This window comes from Schistocerca nitens, chromosome 6 (genome assembly GCF_023898315.1).
Source record: "Schistocerca nitens isolate TAMUIC-IGC-003100 chromosome 6, iqSchNite1.1, whole genome shotgun sequence".
Lineage (NCBI taxonomy): Eukaryota > Metazoa > Arthropoda > Insecta > Orthoptera > Acrididae > Schistocerca > Schistocerca nitens.
Genome location: NC_064619.1, coordinates 250,039,289 through 250,060,434, shown reverse-complemented (window position 1 = coordinate 250,060,434; position 21,146 = coordinate 250,039,289). Strand labels below are relative to the sequence as shown.

Genomic DNA, 21,146 nt, shown 5'->3' with positions numbered 1-21,146 from the left:
TGAATATTAAACAAGAATTTAAAAATTTACACTATACTCCTTGGTTCTTCCAGCCTGTACATTCGTGTTGCAACACCACAAACAAACAAAATTACAGCCATCACATCCAATTCTATGCTGACATTAAAATTTTTTTGGCTTTTATCGTTTTCTGCTACAGGTGACTCTTTATCTTCACTGGGGCTATCAGGCACAGATTCACCATCACCCTGAAAACACGAAAGACTACTACAATCTCATACACCTAAACAATAGGGTTATTAATATTATTCAACAACACTACAATTTTACATTATCTATGTATATTACGTAGTATGCGTTACCATACCAATGTGAATCTTTTGTGAACAAACCAGAATCAATAAGTTCGAAAATGACACCAAATTAATCATTTGAGCTCCAGTCAGTACAATTCATTTCACAAGCAAATTTGCTCAGTACCCTGCACCAAAACAAAATATTTTCTTGCTCATTTCTTAGATTTTGCTGCAAGTCATAATCACAGCATCATTTTATATAAGGAATATTAGTTCTTACGTAAGACATAACAGTTTTCACAGAAGATGGTGATTCTACTGTAATTGTAAGGTATCTGGTCACTTTGTTGGTAAGTATCTATCAGCTGGCTGTTCATCTCTTGGATGGAATGCACTTATCACCCTCATACACCAGCTTTGGTTCTTTGAGGCTACAAGTCCCACCTAGCTCCCTCTCCGTGGCTAAGACATCCACGGATGTCTCACGCCTTCATTCTCTCTCTCCCTTTTTTAAATAAAGCTGTCCTCAACTTCAACTCAAATGTTGGTTGGAACATCACAGTGAGTTACTAGGCATGGCCCTTCTGAAGGTTCAACCGAAGCATGCGGTACCACCTGTGTTGTAGTTATGTTGTGTTACATGACTTCCAGTTTGCATGGCATATTTGAAATGCATCATGTTTGGAGAGGCCATTTCGTGGTTTGTGGTGGTGCTCTCTAGGGCTGAAAGTTTATGTTTATGGGTTGTAAGGGACTGTAAGTGAGTGATATTAGTGAGGCACTGACTTGTGCTGTACGTTACTCTGTGTTCTGGAAGTTTGCTTTTTTTTTTTTGGCTTGTTAGTTATTTCAACACAGTTACTTATTAGCTACTGATTTGTTCTCGGCTTTGGAATTGTTAGTTCATCGTGTCCTTCGCAGTTGCAAGTCCAACATTTACCCCCCCACCCCCACCCCCCCGTTTGTTAATAGTTATAGATCTGACAATGAAATTTACGAATTACTACCTGAACTCAAACTGAAGAATAATAAAGCACCAGGAGAAGACAGGATAACAATAGAGATGTTGATGGCTGGAGGTGGAACACTTCAGAAAGAGATATACACTCTCATGTGTGAGGTATGGAGAAAGGAGGAGAGTGCAAGAACAATAAAAGGAACTGTAGTAATTATAGAGGTATTTCTCTATTAAGTGTACAATACAAAGCATTATCACTAATAATTCTTGAAAAGCTGAAGCCTTTTGCTGAAAATATTGTCGGAGAGTACCAGGCACGTTTTCGAGCAGGAACGTCAATCAAATTTTCACCTTGAGACAGATCTGGAAGAAGTCCTGAGAATTCAACCACTGATTCCTAGTAACGTTTGTAGGTTTCTCAAAAGCGTAGGATAGTACACATAGATTAAGTATGTACAACATCCTGAGGGAGCTCGGCATATTAAGAAAGTCAAGTAACTTGGTGAAGGTGTGTACAACAGACATAAAAGCCAAGGTGAAATACCAGGGGAGCTATTCAAGGAATTTAGCATCAGAACAGTCAATATCAGAACAGGCATGTGACAAAGTGATGCCATTTCACCACTGCTTTTTAATATGGTGCTGGAGAAAGTATTTAAAGAAATAGAAAGAGAAGGTAAATGGATGAAGCCATTTCGAACAACACAGCTATTGGGATATGAAGATGACATTGCAGCCATAGTGGAGTCAGAGGAAGAGATGGCAGAAACCTTAGAGCACTTAGCAACAGGTCTCGCAGTTCTAGGCGCTCAGTCCAGAACCGCGCGACTGCTACGGTCGCAGGTTCGAATCCTGCCTCGGGCATGGATGTGTGTGATGTCCTTAGGTTAGTTAGATTTAAGTAGTTCTAAGTTCTAGGGGACTGATGACCCCAGATGTTTAGTCCCATAGTTCTCAGAGCCATTTGAACCATTTTTTGAACTTAGCAACAAGTGCCAGTAAGACTGAACTGAGGATTAAGATGAAGAGGACTAAAATGATAGAAGTATCCAGAAAAGCCCCTAATAATGCCCGACTGCAGGTTGGAATACGGAATATAATCAGAGTGGAAAATTTTAAATAATTTGGCACCCTGTTGAACAGGCATATACCGAGCGAGGTGGCGCAGTGGTTAGACACTGGACTCGCATTCGGGAGGACGACGGTTCAATCCCACGTCCGGCCATCCTGATTTAGGTTTTCTGTGATTTCCCTAAATCGCTCCAGGCAAATGCTGGGATGGCTCCTTTCAAAGGGCACGGCCGACTTCCTTCCCCATCCTTCCCTAATCTGATGAGACCGATGACCTCGCTGTCTGGTCTCCTTCCCCGAAACAACCCAACCCAACCCAACCCCACAACAGGCATACTAACCTAAAACAAGAAATTAATCAACATATTGTCAATAGCTCTAAAACATACTTCAGTCTGAGGCAGATAATGTCATCCAAAGCAAAAAATAACTGTCAGTTAAGACTAAACTTCAAGCCTATGATGCTTTGATGGTACAGGTGTTGTTTTATGGGACAGAAACATTAAGCATCGAGAGAGAGAGAGAGAGAGAGAGAGAGAGAGAGAGAGAGAGAGAGAGAGACGAAGAGAACATGCTGATCTTTGAATGTAAAATCATGAAAATATCTCTGGACCAATTTGTGAAGAGAACACATAGAGACATAGAAAGAACCAGGAACTCTAAGACCTAAAGAAACAACTGAACACAGTACAGAAAATGAAAGCACAGAGAATAAGCCTGGCAGGGCACATTGCTAGGAGGTCAGAAACATGCTGGGCTAAAGCTGTGCTTATGGGAAAATCTGATGGAACTCTTCCAGTTGGAAGACCGAGAGAGCATTGCAAGAATGAACTGCAGAAGGACCTTCAGCTGTTGGATGTCCATGAGCAATGAATCCAAAGTGCACAAGATCGACATCTATGAAGGAACACTATAAGGTGGGCACATGCATGATCTTCAGTGTCTGTGACAACCAATACGTATGTATGTATGCATGTAAGTTGCCGCTATGAGTGGGGAGATGGCCACTACAATTAAATTTCTGCAGTTATACGACCTCTTTGCAGAATGTGTTAAATGTCAACTGTGCAGTGAATTAATTAAATTGACCAAAGTTGTTGGGTCTTGAAATCAGGACAAGTATATGTGGTGGTGGTAGCATGACAATATTTGGTGTTTGATTATGAGGGTTGCTGATTCAAGAAGTTTAATGCGCTATCGTTTTGTTGACTTTTTTGTTGGTGCTATCACTCATCGATTGAGTTTTGTGCCCATAAAACAAGCCTCAGTGATAGGTCTGTGTTAGATTACTGTTCTTTTTGTAGGGAGGTTTCTTTTGAGTTTATAAATTATAGAAGACCATTAGGGGTGGCCAGAGTTAGTTGTGAAAATTGTGGGAAGGTTAATTTTGGGAAAGGTAGTACTGCTGCGGGAACCTGGAAGTGGGAGTTCGATGTTTCAGGGGCTGGATACGCTGATGCAGTTTTTAAGGTGGTGGGTAGATGGAAATCTACTATTATTTCAGACTCATTTTTATCTTATACAGGTTCAGCGACAGAGTTGTCACCATTTAGTGGTGAATCACAGTGTCAAATTTAAAGATTATGTAACAGGGGCTTTAATACTGCAGAGGGGTATTGGGGAGTTGTGAAATCCATTATACAGCGGCAAAAGAAGTGCCCTTCCACTTTGCAGTCTTATCTTTATGAGTACTAATGGTGGAAGAGTTTGCATGAGAACTATTGTCCATTTTACTGCGTGTGTAGGGGACTGATGACCATAGATGTTAAGTCCCATAGTGCTCAGAGCCATTTGAACCATTTGTGTGTGTGTGTTTTATTACTTTTTAAAAAAAAAGATTGGTGTGAAAATGGTTGTAAGTTACATTTATGTGGGTAGATGGGGAGCATTGTTTAATTTGGATCTGAGTATTTTGTTTGGCGAGGGCTTTTATTGGGGTGGGGGGGGGCAGAGTTAGGGTAGTGCTAATGTTCTGTTTGCATTGTTTTTATTCCTGCTTATCCAAAGTCATGAATAATGTTACTTTTTCTAATCATACTTCTATTTTGGGTATTCTATTGCGTTGGGGCTAGGTATTTGTTGGTGGGTCGGAGAGGTTTGGAAGGGAGGAAGGTAGTTAGGGAGGATTGGGTTTCATATATATGTAAGAAATATGGATATGTGCCTAATTTTCTTTGAGATATTTGGATCAACATTCCTGCTGCAGTAGTTTTTCTTATGAGTTTGAGAGTTAGGTTGTTAATCGAAGTTCATAATTATTAGTTGATATTGGTCGGTATCGTAGAGTATGTTGTAGTGTATTTGGCCAGGTTGAGTTTTTGGTAATAGTCAAGATTTGTTAGTTGTGGTTTGTAGTGATCATGGGCTTCGTTGAACTATCTATAGATCAAGTGAAGTTTCTGATAGTGGCTTTTTGAGCAATTTATACTTTTGTGGTGTTGTGGGCTTCTTTTGACCCATATAGGTCAAGTGAAATTTGCAGTATCAGATTTTTGTGAATTTGACTATTTATATTTTTCGCAAAAGTATTTGTTTTTCTACGTATTTACTATTAGGAATGTTGTTTATTTTGTCTGCCCCCACTAATTCCAGTGGCTCTCTCGTTGTTGTTGTTGTTGTTGTGGTCTTCAGTCCTGAGACTGGTTTGATGCAGCTCTCCATGCTACTCTATCCTGTGCAAGCTTCTTCATCTCCCAGTACCTACTGCAACCTACATCCTTCTGAATCTGCTTAGTGTATTGATCTCTTGGTCTCCCTCTATGACTTTTACCCTCCACGCTGCCCTCCAATGCTAAATTTGTGATCCCTTGATGCCTCAAAACATGTCCTACCAACCGATCCCTTCTTCTAGTCAAGTTGTGCCACAAACTTCTCTTCTCCCCAATCCTATTCAATACCTCCTCATTAGTTACGTGATCTACCCACCTTATCTTCAGCATTCTTCTGTAGCACCACATTTCGAAAGCTTCTATTCTCTTCTTGTCCAAAGTATTTATCATCCATGTTTCACTTCCATACATGGCTACACTCCATACAAATACTTTCAGAAACGACTTCCTGACGCTTAAATCTATACACGATGTTAACAAATTTCTCTTCTTCAGAAACGCTTTCCTTGCCATTGCCAGTCTACATTTTATATCCTCTCTACTTCGACCATCATCAGCTATTTTGCTCCCCAAATAGCAAAACTCCTTTACTACTTCAAGTGTCTCATTTCTTAATCTAATACCCTCAGCATCTCCCGACTTAATTCGACTACATTCCATTATCCTCGTTTTGCTTTTGTTGATGTTCATCTTATATCCTCCTTTCAAGACGCTATCCATTCCATTCAACTGCTCTTCCAAGTCCTTTTCTGTCTCTGACAGAATTACAATGTCATCGGCGAACCTCAAGGTTTTTATTTCTTCTCCATGGATTTTAATACCTACTCCGAATTTTTCTTTTGTTTCCTTCACTGCTTGCTCAATATACAGATTGAATAACATCGGGGAGCGGCTACAACCCTGTCTCACTCCTTTCCAGCACCACTGCTTCCCTTTCATGCCCCTCGACTCTTATAACTGCCATCTGGTTTCTGTACAAATTGTAAATAGCCTTTCGCTCCCAGTATTTTACCCCTGCCACCTTCAGAATTTGAAAGAGAGTATTCCAGTTAACGTTGTCAAAAGCTTTCTCTAAGTCTACAAATGCTAGAAACATAGGTTTGCCTTTTCTTAATCTTCCTTCTAAGATAAGTCGTAAGGTTAGTACTGCCTCACGTGTTCCAACATTTCTACGGAATCCAAACTGATCTTCCCCGAGGTCTGCTTCTACCAGTTTTTCCATTCGTCTGTAAAGAATTCGCGTTAGTATTTTGCAGCTGTGACTTATTAAACTGATAGTTCGGTAATTTTCACATCTGTCAACACCTGCTTTCTTTGGGATTGGAATTATTATATTCTTCTTGAAGTCTGTGGGTATTTCGCCTGTCTCATACATCTTGCTCACCAGATGGTAGAGTTTTGTGATGACTGGCTCTCCCAAGGCCATCAGTAGTTCTAGTGGAATGTTGTCTACTCCCGTCTTTTAGTGCTCTGTCAAACTCTTCACGCAGTATCTTATCTCCCATTTCATCTTCATCTACATCCTCTTCCATTTCCATGATACTGTCCTCAAGTACATCGCCCTTGTATAAACCCTCTATATACTCCTTCCACCTTTCTGCCTTCCCTTCTTTGCTTAGAACTGGGTTGCCATCTGAGCTCTTGATATTCATACAAGTGGTTCTCTTCTCTCCAAAGGTCTCTTTAATTTTCCTGTAGGCAGTATCTATCTTACCCCAAGTGAGACAAGCCTCTACATCCTTACATTTGTCCTCTAGCCATCCCTGCTTAGCCATTTTGCACTTCCTGTCGATCTCATTTTGGAGACGTTTGTATTCCTTTTTGCCTGCTTCATTTACTGCATTTTTATATTTTCTCCTTTCATCAATTAAATTCAATATTTCTTCTGTTACCCAAGGATTTCTATTAGCCCTCGTCTTTTTACCTACTTGATCGTCTGCTGCCTTCACTACTTCATCCCTCAGAGCTACCCATTCTTCTTCTACTGTATTTCTTTCCCCCCATTCCTGTCAATTGTTCCCTTATGCTCTCCCTGAAACTCTGTACAACCCCTGGTTTAGTCAGTTTATCCAGGTCCCATCTCCTTAAATTCCCACCTTTTTGCAGTTTCTTCAGTTTCAATCTGCAGTTCATAACCAATATATTGTGGTCAGAATCCACATCTACCCCTGGAAATGTCTTACAATTTAAAACCTGGTTCCTAAATCTCTGTCTTACCATTATATAACCTATCTGATACCTTTTAGTATCTCCAGGATTCTTCCAGGTATACAACCTTCTTTTATGATTCTTGAACCAAGTGTTAGCTATGATTAAGTTATGCTCTGTGCAAAATTCTACAAGGCGGCTTCCTCTTTCATTTCTTCCCCCCAATCCATATTCACCTACTATGTTTCCTTCTCTCCCTTTTCCTACTGACGAATTCCAGTCACCCATGACTATTAAATTTTCGTCTCCCTTCACTACCTGAATAATTTCTTTTATCTCGTCATACATTTCATCAATTTCTTCATCATCTGCAGAGCTAGTTGGCATATAAACTTGTACTCTCTCATTAGAATGACAAAATCTCTCAAGTCAATTGGATTACAGGTTATTCAATAATACTATTTTTGCACATGTATTGTGCGCTGTCATGGTCACCGTACTGTGCAAGTGCAAAATGGCAGGGTCTGTCAGGATGACAATGTCATGGGTCCAAGCTGACTGGTGGTACTGGGCCCTTCGCTGTTTCCCTATGGCCGGTATTACACTATCAAATTTCTTTGTCCAATATCTTTGTCAAAGATATTTGATAGTGTAATAGGGACTTTGTCAAATGTCGTCCAATATTTGATCAAATCTAGGGCCTCGCTGTATATTTGATCAAAGAAACCGCTTGTCTTCTGTTCACTGCAATGTGACATGTTACCACATGGAGCGCTAGCATCGCTGCAGCGTTCTGTCGTCTGTAGTGTTTTTATAACCATTGCCAGTAAATACAATTTGTGTGTGCCGACAACTACAAAATTAATAGAGATGTCTGAAGCTGATGAAGCGCTTTACAACGTGAGGCACCCTGAATACAAAATAGATTAAGAAGATTGGAGACCTGACCTGATCTAACCTAACCTAACCTAACGTAACAATACATAACATAACCCTTTCCTGTGTCAAGGAATCGGAGTGTTACAGTGAGCCTGTCTTCTGAAGATGTAGCAGTTCTTAAGTGAATATTGTGCTTTGTGATATGAGGATACACTTCATTGAGCACATACAGAAATGTATGCTCATCCATTCTTAAGTAATTGATGTACGACTTGACGTCTTCCACTGTAAGCTCACGTAACAAGTTTTGTTGAATGCTTTTATCGTGTCGTCGTAAAACCCACGGCTTCACCCAGATTAGATTAGTTTTTCGTTCCATACATCCGTGCTGAGGAGATCCTCGTGGATGTGGAACATGTCGATTTTTTTAAGCTGAAATAACAATACTAACAGTATGAATAAATACAATACATCATTTGTTTCTATTAAAAATTTCGCCAATGGAGTAGAAGGAGTTGGCCATTAGTAAGTCTTTCAGGCTCCTTTTAAACTGATCTTTATTTCTAACTAAAATTTTTATGTTTCTTGGCAAATTATTGAAGATGAGTGTTCCTGAGTAGTGGACCCCTTTTTGAACTAAAGTAAGTGCTTTTAAGACCTTGTGCAGATCATTTTTGTTCCTGGTATTGTATGTATGAACTGAGTTGTTTGTTGGAAAAAGAGATATATTATTTACAACAAATTTCATTAAGAAGTAAATATACTGAGAGGCAGTAGTTAGTATACCCAGTTCTTTGAAGAGGTTTCTGCAGGAAGTCCGTGAATTTACTCCACAAATAATACGTATTACACGCTTTTGGACTCTGAAAACTTTTGTTTGACTTCAAGATTTACCCCAAAATATTATCCCATATGACATTATGGAATGAAAGTAGGCAAAGTATGCAAGCTTTTTCATTTTTATGTTGCCTACGTCTGCTAACACTCGAATTGCAAATACAGATTTGTTAAGGCGTTTCTGCAGTTCTGTGCTGTGCTCCTCCCAACCGAATTTATTATCAAGTTGTAATCCCAGGACTTTTAAGACTGTCAAACTCGTATGTACGATTCCATTTTTTCCCCCACTTCTTTTCCGCATGTGCACACAATGCAATTGGGGTACGTACAACTGCTGCGGTTAATAACAAGTTGTTGTCAGCCATCTTGAACTTTGACGAGAAATTTGATGACGGTGTAATACCCCTTCTAGCGCTATGTCAAAGATCTTTGTCAAATATATTGGACGGAATATTGGATCACATCTTTGATCAAATCTCTGACAAAGAAATTTGATAGTGTAATACCGGCCTATTGGAAGCAGTATGCTCCTGCCTTCCTCTGACTTTTGAACTGATGCAACCAGACAAAAAAGAAACATTTAAACTCAGACATGAACTCTGAAGCTCAGTGTTCTTTCATGGATGCATGTGATACGCAAATGATCTCAAAACACCCACAAGGTTCCCTCCACCCTTCTCTGACAGACTTTTAATGTGTTTAGCTGCTTTTAGATTTGTGACCACATTTTAACACTACAATTAATAATGGCAGAATACAACTGTCCATTACTCCTATATTGATACTAAACAATAACTGATTTTATAAATTGAAGCTAATGGCCAGTATTAGATACATATGTTTGCTTCTCCTGTTCTGATTCATTTGTCCTGGCCATAAATACTCAACTCATATAGATAAAGTTCAACATCACTAATGAATTTTCCATTAATATATGCCATGCACCTGCCAAAAACAGAACCTAATTGATAACAACTAAGAATAAAAATTAACAGTACTTTCAATATCAAATAAACTATCAAATAAACTAGGCAGAAATAAAATCTCTGTTCAAGAAGGGATCAACAAGTCATCAACACAGATTTAAAATTATCACCCTATCACTAACATTCCAATACTTTCAGAAGCATTTGAAAACTGAAATACTACCCAGATTTTACAATGAAATATATTATTCTATGTGGGCAATTTAATTACCAATAAGAAAGAACAATTTGACATATCACTACATAAAAGCAGTAAATATGCATGTATTTATGTGACCCCATAAAAAGTTTTTGATCCAATAAACACTGACGTACTGTGACCCACCCTCTGTTATGAGGCACTCGTCCTTCTTGGATGTTGACATTTCATAGGACTGGTTTTATTGAGGATGTGGATACGGATGCAGACAATGATTGTGAGATGATTTGAAAAGCAATTTAACATTTACCATTTTTATTATCATAATTTTCATATGAAATTATAAATGAACACAATTCTATTTCAATGTTGTGTGCCAGTGAAAAAAATGATTCCAACTACTCTCATCATAAAGTAATGCTGTCTTCAACATGAAAGTTGTTTTGAATAATGCACTGCTTTACTAGGTGCTACCCTATTGGGGGTGGAATGAACTGATTCATTTAGCCAGTTACAGGAGGATATGCAGTTTAATGTGGACTCCAAACCATGATACAACTCAGCATTTCTCACAATAATGAAAATTGCCAGAAGTGAACGAAGAAGGAAGTGGTAATCGTGACAAGGTATCAAACCCAAGACCTGGCACGCACACGCACGCACGCACGCGTGCGCGCACACACACACACACACACACACACACACACACACACACACACACACACACACACACACACACGATAATGCTGCAGCAGAAGTTTACTTTAAACACAAATCTTGCAAATGGTACCAGGTACACACTGCAGAGCTAGCCAAAACGTGAGCTAACCACCTGGAGCTACAGTTAAGAAGTGATGTGCTCAACAAGAGCCAACACTAATAGTCTTACCTATTGTTACTGCCCCAGGCAACTTTTAATTTATTCTAGCAATGCATGGATGTTCTTTAACAATTCACAGACCTGTGAAGCACGGGCAGATTGCAGGCACATGAAACAGTAAAGTAACAATAACTGCATCCACTAAGTAAACATGAACTAATAATAATATATACTAAAATAAAATGAGAGCACAGAGAGAATGCGTGCGTGCACATAAATGCACCCCCCCCCCCCCATACACACACACGATGTACAAAACAAACTAGATAGATACAGATTTATATATAATGCTCTGCAACAGCCTAAATCATACCATCTGAAAAATGTTAACAAATTATCCTTCTAGATGTAGAACAATGTCACAGGTACCTCTCAAGAACCTTTCTGGTACTTATGGTTCTACAAGTTGATTTACTTATCAAAGTCAACTCTTCATTAGTTAATTTAAAATATATTTGTTGATTATAACATTTCATAAAACCCTGTGATGCAATGCAATACCAAACAGTCAAATTGCATGACATTAAAACACGTAATGATCAAGATACAAAAAAAGCTGCCTCTTGAATTAAATTTAGCAATAAATTAAGTAGTTTTGTATGAAGAGTATGAATGCTAATGCAGTACTGGTGACATGAAAAATCACATATCAACCTCAATTTTAATTCATTTCTAGGCATGGCATTACTCTTTGTTTTTTAAATAAATATTAGGCCTATCAGTATCTACATGGAAAAAAATAGCAAAATGTATATGTGCCAAAAAATTGATAACACTGAAACACAGAGGTTTTGTGCACTGAAATCTGCCCATTAGCCTAAAAAGTCAGTGGCAGTATATTAATTACATCCTCTGCCCAAATCAACAGCATGATCTGTTCTGAAAGTGTGCATAGATAGCATAAAAGTTCTATTAACAAACATAATAAATGAGTCCTTTAGTTCAGGTATTTTTCCAGGGTATCTAAAGCATGTACAAATGGTGCCCCACTAAAAAAAAGCTAATTGCGGACAGCATTGAAAACTACTTTCAGTTTCACTACTGTCTTCACTCTCAAAAATAACTGAATCAGTCATGAAAGATAAAGTTATAGGTTGCATGAGTAAGTACATCCTTTTTAACAAACCAGAGTTCAGTTTTTAAGTGGGAGTAGTACAGTATCGGCCATTACAGAGTTCACAAAAGTGACACTTGAAGCTTTTGACAGGGATGATCACATTATGTGTATTTTGTTAAACTTGATCATAATGAAGCAAGCTAGAAGTGCTGGATGTAATAAGAATAGTACCAGTCCTCCTTGGAAAACAGGGCACAAAAGGTGGAGATAGCTCTCACATCTCCTGTTGATATATGTTTAATAAAACAACTGTCAGACAGGAAACATGTAGGTGTTCGTTGGGGTAGTGTAATGGGTCCAATTCTGTTCTTAATATACATCAATAACTTTCCAGACAGATACGTAGGAAGAGTTCTCTTTACTGATGACAGATACATTGTAGTCACCAGAATTCCTATTAGAGCAAGAACATGAAAACCTGAAAGATGTCTACAAATTGAGTGGTATGTAATAAATTATGCAGAACAAAAGAAAAAGAAACAGTGTGCACTTCAACATAATGAGAACAACAGTTTCACATTAAGCATAGAAGCTAACTCTTCAGACTGTGTAACATACACAACTTTTTAGGGATGAACATTGTCAACTAATGTGGAACAGGCACACAAAGATACTGGATAAAAGACTGTCATCAGCATGACTCTTTAAGTTTTTGGCATCAGCCAATGTCTTATGGTGACATGCTAGGCCTACATACACTCATTTCTTAGCTATGGGATTCTTTTCTGAAGATTGAAGGCACGAAACATTGACACAGTTTTTAAACTGGAGAAAAGCGCCATAAGAATAATTCATTCCCTCACTCTTCTAATACAGCACCACCTAATTTCTCACTTTGTCTACCCATTTCATCCCTTCCATTCTCCTCCAAATCCACATCTCAAATGCTTCTAGTTGTCTTTCTTCCTCTTTCTCAGTGTCCATGTCTGAGCTCCATATAAAGTATCCCGCCAGACCCTTCCTTAGATCCCTGTCCATGCACCTACATAGAAGCCTCCTCTTCTTATTAAATGCCTTCTTGGCAATTTTTATACATGTTTTCACCTCCTTATTACATCTCATATCATCTGTAAGTAGTCTTCCCAGATATCTGAAAGCACTAACTTGTTCTATACCTTCATGTCCTGCCTTTGTAATTGTTCTTACTTTCCTTGCACTTATCACAATACACTTTGTCTTTTTCTTATTAATTCTCTTTCAGAGTTCCTCACACGTCTCATTTAATTCTTTTAGCATTCCAGTAATAGTTGTTTTCACATTCTGCCAAAACACCATATCATCTGCAAATGGAGTACACAGTACCCTCCTATCACCAACCTGCACTCCTCTTTTTCTTGACACATTTCTCAATAATTAGCTCCAAATATCAGTTAAACAGTATTGGGAAAAGATACAACTCTTGTCTCATTCCCCTTCCAAAAGTACTTTCCTCTGTCATCCCATTCCCAATCTGTACTCATATTTTCTGTTGTAGGTATAGGTTCTTAATTAGCCTTCTATCCTTCCAGTTGACACTATTCTTTCTTAGAATGTCCATTAATTTATTTGACTGTACTCCATCAAAGGCTTTCAACAAATCATGAAAACAACATAAATTTATCTTCCTCTTCCAATGTATCTCTCACATATAATTCTTAGTAGTCCAAATGCATCTCTTGTACCTTTCCCTCTTTATCATCTGTAGTAGAACTCTTGCTGCATGAGAAATCAAAGTTATTGTTCTAAAATCCTAACATTTCTTGACACTGCTTTTCTTCTCTAAAAGCCACCATAGATTCTCCTACAAGAGTTACACCAACAACTAGCTCAACAATTGATCAGAGATTAATAAACACAAATGTAAATCAAATTTCTGTGCCAGAAATCTCAATACTGGCTTCAGTGATCACTATGCACAGTTTATTGCTTTACACACCCCAAGTGAAACAACTGAGAAAGAGGAACATGTAAAAGAAACAAGAAAATTCACTAACGAACAAATAAACTTCTTTATACAGAGACTAAGTGCAGAAACCTGGTATGAAGTGTATACTTGTGAAAATACTAACAAAAAGTTTGAAAAATTCATGGAAATCTTCATGTCATACTTTGACACTGTATTTCCATTAAAAAACAAAAATGTCAACCAACTTCCAAAAGAACAAACGGATTACAACAGGTATTAGAATCTCTTGCGCACAGAAAAGAAGATTACACAATAAAGCAAAAATACAGAACATGCCTCATGAATTTCATATGTACCTGAAGAATTACAAGATGATTCTCAAAAATGTTGTAAGGAAAGCTAAAACAATGGCAAATGACAAATACATTGAAAATTCAAAAAACAAGTCTAAAGCTATATGGGAAGTTATAAAAAATCAAACAACAAGTGAAACTAAACAATATAAAAATATAAACTTATGTTATGATTTCTTGCCCACTAAAAATTGCAGGGACCTTCAACAAATATTTTGCAAACGTAAGTGAACAGTTGGTGAGTGGACTGGAAGAACACAACAAAATATCACCTCCATCATCCAATAGCATGAGAAATGTGTCTATATCATTGTTCCTTTCACACACAAAGACTGAAGAAATTTTATCAGTTATAAAAACCTTGAAAACAGGGTACTCATGTGGAATTGATGGAATACCAGATGCAATTATTAAAAAATGCTGTCTTGCCTTAGCTGAACCCTTGACACACTTGTGCAGCAGCTCGCTGGCATCAGGAACCTTCCCTTCATGCTTAAAAACAGCAAAACTGACACCACTGCTCAAAAAGGGAAATCCAGAACATGTTTCAAATTATAGACCTATAGCCCTATTTTCAAAAATTTTAGAAATTTTTTTTATAAGAGATTGTCTGATTCCCTTAAAAAAAAAAAAAATCCTCTCTCCTGCACAGCATGGCTTCAGGAAAGGCTATTCAACTGAAAGTGCAACATTTGAATTTCTTAATGAAATCTATGCAAAACTGGATGCAAGTGAGTTTGTGATGGGCATATGTCTTGATTTATCTACAGCTTTTGACATCATTGACCATAATGCCCTACTGCAGAAGCTTGAGCAATTAGGAATTAGAGGTATATCCAATGAGTGGCTCAGGACATACCTATGTGCAATACACCGACCACAAGAAAATCAGCTACTAATATTCAGGATATGAAAACGTGAAATATGGCGTCCCTCAAGGATCAGTACTAGGACCCATTCTGTTTCTCCTCTATGTCAAAGATCTTATGTACAACAAGTATTGCCAAACTACCCTCCAATTTGCAGACGATACAAGCTTCCTTATTAGTGGCAAAACAGAAGAAAACTAAAAGATTGCACTATCCAAACAATGAACAGTGGTTCAGCTATAACAACCTAATTATAAACAAAGAAGAGACAGTAGCACTGATCTTCTATAATTTAAAAGGAAGACACGACCAAACATACGAATCGAACTTGGGACAGAGTTCTTGAAAGTGTGACAGCACAAAATTTCTGGGACCCTGGCTCCAGAATAACACAAAATGGGAGGTACACATTGAATACTTCCAAAGAAAACTAAGTAAAACCTGCTACATGATCTTAAAAACTTGTTGCAGCAAAGCCATCCTGTTAAATGTATACTACTCCTACGTGCACTCTAATTAAATATGGCATAATCTTCTGGGGCAATGCAACAACAAATATTAAACTTTTCAGGATGCAATAGAGAATATTAAGAATTATTAAAGGGGTAAACAATACAAAATCATGCAGACCCATATTCAAAAAAACTGTCAGTTCTTCCTCTTCCTTGCATTTTTATCTACGAAACATCAGTTTTCATCATCAAACAATATATTGATAGACGCCCATATGTCTTCTTAAAAAATGAAGATATACATGCATACAATACGAGGCAAAAATCTGACCTTCATAAGAAACAGGTGAGAACATCAATTGTGCCAAAAAGGCACACTACATACTGGGATAAAGATTTACAATAATCTGCCTAACCATGTCAAATCAGTAAGCAAACTCGGCAGTTTTGAAGCTGAACTTAAGGCAAATTTAATTGATCATTGCTTTTACACTCTGACAGAGTACCTAGAAGCCAAACAACAAAAATAAAGAAGCATTATGAATATCCTACTTTGCATGTTGCCTGTAATGTGTTGTTGTATGTATGATTCTTTGTTAAATTACTTCAATATCTAGTCATTAGAAATGCAATACAAACTGTATTTTATCTTGTAAATACTTAACCATGTCCAATACCCTTGTATATATTCTATACAGGTAGGATTTGAAGGACTACATAAATAAATAAAAATGACTCAATTAGTACCATCACTTCTCTCTATTCCCATACTTGTCCTGCTTTTATTTGCTTCAAAGATGAGGTCAGGAGCTAATCTATACATCATTTTGTATTTTCCTTCCTTTTCTATTTTCTCTATTTCTTCATATCTCACTTTCACCCACATCTTCCTTGCCGGTTCTGTTTCTATCCCCCAATTCATTATTCAGTGTTCTGCACATTCTTCTCCCTTCCTCAGTTCCTATTGTCTTCTGTTTCCTTCTTTCTTCCATCCTACCTGGCACTGTCTTTGTTACCCATTCTTCCCTTATTCTCTCAAACTTTCTCACCCCTACAACTTCCTCTGCAGAATCCTTAAGATTTTGTCTCCTTCTCTTCCATTCCTCATTTGCACTTTCTCCACTTCCATTCCTCATTTGCACTTTCTCCATTAGGATCTCTATCCCATTTTGACATACATGTGTTTTCCACTTCAGTATATTTATCTTCTTCCTTTAGTCTTTCTAGGTCAAATTTTTCTCTTGATTTTCTTCCTCTCACTCTCTTCAACCTTATTTGCAAGTCCACCACCATCAAGCTGTGAGGGGAATCTATTTCTGCTTCATGGTGTGTTCTGGCACTCTTTAGGCAGTTTTTGTACATATTCTGAATTATGATATAATCAATTTGGTACCTGTTGTCATTCAATCTAGTATCCACATACATCTTTGTCTCCTGTGATGTTAAAACAATGTGCTTTCAAACACAAGAGAATTTTCTCTGCAGAAATTAAACAGCCTTCACTGCTGTAATCTTATTTCCCAATGAAAATCTTCTAATCACTCCCCCTTCTTTTCCCTCTCCTACCACAGCATTCAAATCCCCCATTGTGATGATGCAAGTGTTTCTTTTTTCTTTATCCATAACTTCTTCAAACTTTTCATAATATTCTTCTACTTCCTCGTCAGTGTGCTGACTTGTTGGCATGTATATTTGTATTATAATGAAATCCTTCTTGTCATTTCTTGAACTCATCATCAGTCTTTCATCTGGGTATTCCAGTTTCAATGCATTTTTCATCAGCAGTTTCCCTATCACAACTGCCACACCACAGTTGCCACTCTTCTCCTTGCCTGAATAAGACAATTTGTACTCTCCACTATTCAACTCTCTCTTACCCACCCCCACCCCCCAAAAAAAATCTCCGTTCATACATACCTAATAAATCCTGTCTATTCTTCATCATTTCTTGTGTGGCATTTTCAAGTTTGCCAGCCTGTAATAATGTGAACACATTCAATGTTCCGACCCTGAACTTCTCTTCCTTCTTCATAGTCCTGCTTGCCCTTTCCTTCTTCATCCTCCTCCAGCACATCTATATTTGATATCAATATAATCCCCTCCTGGAGATACTACTGAGGGGAAGTTTCACCTCTGTATTCTTTTACAAGGAGAGCCGTACTATGTGTCTCATAGGAAAAACTTATGTGGTAGTAACCCATTCCTTTCCACATACGCAGATGGATGCCCAGACAAATTCAGCCACTGAATATGAATCAGTCACTGTTTGTAGCAGCCTCTCTGCGAACACGTGCAGCAATTTCCCTCTTCTGTCCTCATCACCATACCGAAGTCTATCTTCTCCTCTGCCTCTGACATCAAACATAGAAAAACAAAATGAAAAACAGGCATCAAAAACAACAACCTGGAGGGTGGTGCTGGGGGGGGGGGGGGGGGGGACCAGGGTTGGCCAAGGAAGGCCAACAGAAAGACAAAGAAAACATACAAAGCCTGATAAGCATGTGGAAGTAATGTCACACTTAGGTCCATGCAGTTGCCTCCTACATACTCGCAAGAAAGGGGGGTCCATAGGTGGACTACTATTTGTCTGGTTTCTCTCCTTCTGACCAATCTCACACAGCTGCCACCAGCATAGCTCTGAGGCACACAAATCTCACCACCAACATTAAGGTGGTAGTTCAAACTACCAAAGGCAATGAAAAAGATTACTTAAGTACGTCTGTCTAAAAAAGCAACTAAAATTATCCTCAAAAGTAATGCACACTACACTATTAATAATCACTTAGAATATTGGATATTTCCAGAATGAGATTTTCACTCTGCAGCGGAGTGTGCGCTGATATGAAACTTCCTGGCAGATTAAAACTGTGTGCCCGACCGAGACTCGAACTCGGGACCTTTGCCTTTCGCGGGCAAGTGCTCTACCAACTGAGCTACCGAAGCACGACTCACGCCCGGTGCCCACAGCTTTACTTCTGCCAGTACCTCGTCTCCTACCTTCCAAACTTTACAGAAGCTCTCCTGCGAACCTTGCAGAACTAGCACTCCTGAAAGAAAGGATATTGCGGAGACATGGCTTAGCCACAGCCTGGGGGATGTTTCCAGAATGAGATTTTCACTCTGCAGCGGAGTGTGCGCTGATACGAAACTTCCTGGCAGATTAAAACTGTGTGCCCGACCGAGACTCGAACTCGGGACCTTTGCCTTTCGCGGGCAAGTGCTCTACCAACTGAGCTACCGAAGCACGACTCACGCCCGGTGCCCACAGCTTTACTTCTGCCAGTACCTCGTCTCCTACCTTCCAAACTTCGCAGGAGAGCTTCTGTAAAGTTTGGAAGGTAGGAGACGAGGTACTGGCAGAAGTAAAGCTGTGGGCACCGGGCGTGAGTCGTGCTTCGGTAGCTCAGTTGGTAGAGCACTTGCCCGCGAAAGGCAAAGGTCCCGAGTTCGAGTCTCGGTCGGGCACACAGTTTTAATCTGCCAGGAAGTTTCATATCAGCGCACACTCCGCTGCAGAGTGAAAATCTCATTCTGGAAACATCCCCCAGGCTGTGGCTAAGCCATGTCTCCGCAATATCCTTTCTTTCAGGAGTGCTAGTTCTGCAAGGTTCGCAGGAGAGCTTCTGTAAAGTTTGGAAGGTAGGAGACGAGGTACTGGCAGAAGTAAAGCTGTGGGCACCGGGCGTGAGTCGTGCTTCGGTAGCTCAGTTGGTAGAGCACTTGCCCGCGAAAGGCAAAGGTCCCGAGTTCGAGTCTCGGTCGGGCACACAGTTTTAATCTGCCAGGAAGTTTCAATATTGGATAGTAATGAAAGGGGATAACAAAAACACTTTGTCACATTTGAGTGCATTATCGTGGTTTATTTCTTTCAAAAAGACAACATGTTGTAAACTACATGATGATAATGACTACAGACTCAAGTTTTTAGGTGGCCTGAGAGGTGCATAGTTAAATGTGGCAAAAATGGAGTCTGGAGTTGGTGCAAGGGGCACAGCAGTATCTTCACAGTCCACGAGTCATCAGCAAGTGTCCTTAATGTGTACCAATGACGAGAGGAACAATGTTTTATACTACAAGTTAAAGGAAACAGTCCAGGAGTTACCAGCAGGTGTCATTAGTGTGTGACTCAAGGAACATCATACAATAGGGACATACCAAATGAGGCACTGCAGCTGTTATGAGATTGATCTCATATTTAGGAGGATGGAGTTGTTCTCTCCAGCCATCCTGATTTAGGTATTCCTTGGTTTTCCTAGATACTAAGGCCAATGCTAGAATGGTTCCTTAATCAAGGCAACAGCCAACAACCTGTCCTATCCTCATAGACTATCCGTCCTATCCTCATCTAGCATGTTATGTATGCTGTGTCTTTTTATATTTTGACCCACTGATTTCATTGTATTACCCTGACAAATCCTATATCATTTTGAGATGATCCTTGGCTGAATAAAGATTTATAAATAAATACATAAATAAATAAATAAAATAAAATGCATGGTGCATCATAAAAGGCAGCATACGGTTGTTGAGAACTATTTCTCTGACAGGCATCATGCAGCTACTTCTTTGTTCGTACAGCGCAATGAGGGACACACGATTGCATGTGACTATGATGACTTACTTTAATTTATACATGACAATAAGGGCGATTCAGACCAACAGATTATGAATAAAGTGATAAAATTTTTATTGATCTGAATATGGCTTGGCAATGAACTGAAAAAAGCTATAATAAAGGAGTTTTAGTGCTCTTGATTTTGGATTTTTTTTAACAACATATCCTGTTGTTCTCATTTAATCTTAGGGTTACGTGGTTGATACTGGTACATCTATACCGATATATGAGTTTGAGTTCAGTGTTGGCAGAAAATTGGTGCTAGTTCATGATACAGAACAACAAAGTGTCTGCACTGTGGGCACAAACGGTGGTACAGGAGGAGGAGAAGCACTAAAAGTAAGAACTTAACACAAAAAAATACTTTGTGTTGCAGAGATGAGTGATTCATTGCAAAGACTGAAAAATATTCTAATCGATGAATTTATTTCTGCGATACCTATGAAGAATCAACAAATTCAATTCAGCAGGTGTATGACAACAAGAACAGTTATTGTGTACTGAATAACCATGAATCTTTGCTCTGTGGATATTTGAACCAGTACCTAGAATTTTGTCTGTGCCAACCAGTATAGTGCAATGCAATTTGAAATACAATAACAATTTTCAAACAACACTTCATTGTAATTATAATAATAAATTCACAAAATTCCATAGATTGTGTGTTTCACTTTCTTGCGGTAACACATATAAAAATTTACTGTAACAGCTACTCCACAAATACAATGTCTAACAAGGTGAGAGGAAAACCACAGGATAAGTGAATGTCTGTATGCTCTGAAGAAGAAAAAGTTCATAAGCTAAATTAGGTGAAGTTGTGGGGAACTGAAGACATGGTGACCGCAGCTAGCTGTTGTTGGGGTATAAGTGACTGTGGGGTAAAAGTACCTGTTGGAGGGACAATACTCTTACAGCAGGAAATTCAGAAATGTTAGTATGGGGTGGGAGAGAAGAGAATATAGATTCAATATGGCTTGAGTTTTGGTAAAACTATTTATTCTTTTTCAAAATTTTTACAATATCTTTATAACGAATCAGAAGAAATTTTAAAAAAAGGAATAATATTTAAGATCTGATATTGCTTTTTTTCA

The 21,146-nt window shown here is 38.6% G+C and overlaps 1 protein-coding gene across 1 annotated transcript in view; it reads right to left on the bottom strand.

Annotated features, from left to right (window-relative positions):
* Positions 1-21,146, bottom strand: part of LOC126263630 (protein O-mannosyltransferase 1) — a 176,326-nt gene that overhangs the window by 154,515 nt on the left and 665 nt on the right. The window contains exon 2 of the mRNA XM_049960721.1: positions 31-209. Coding sequence (XP_049816678.1) covers positions 31-209 — 179 coding nt within the window. The remainder of the gene's footprint in view (positions 1-30; positions 210-21,146) is intronic.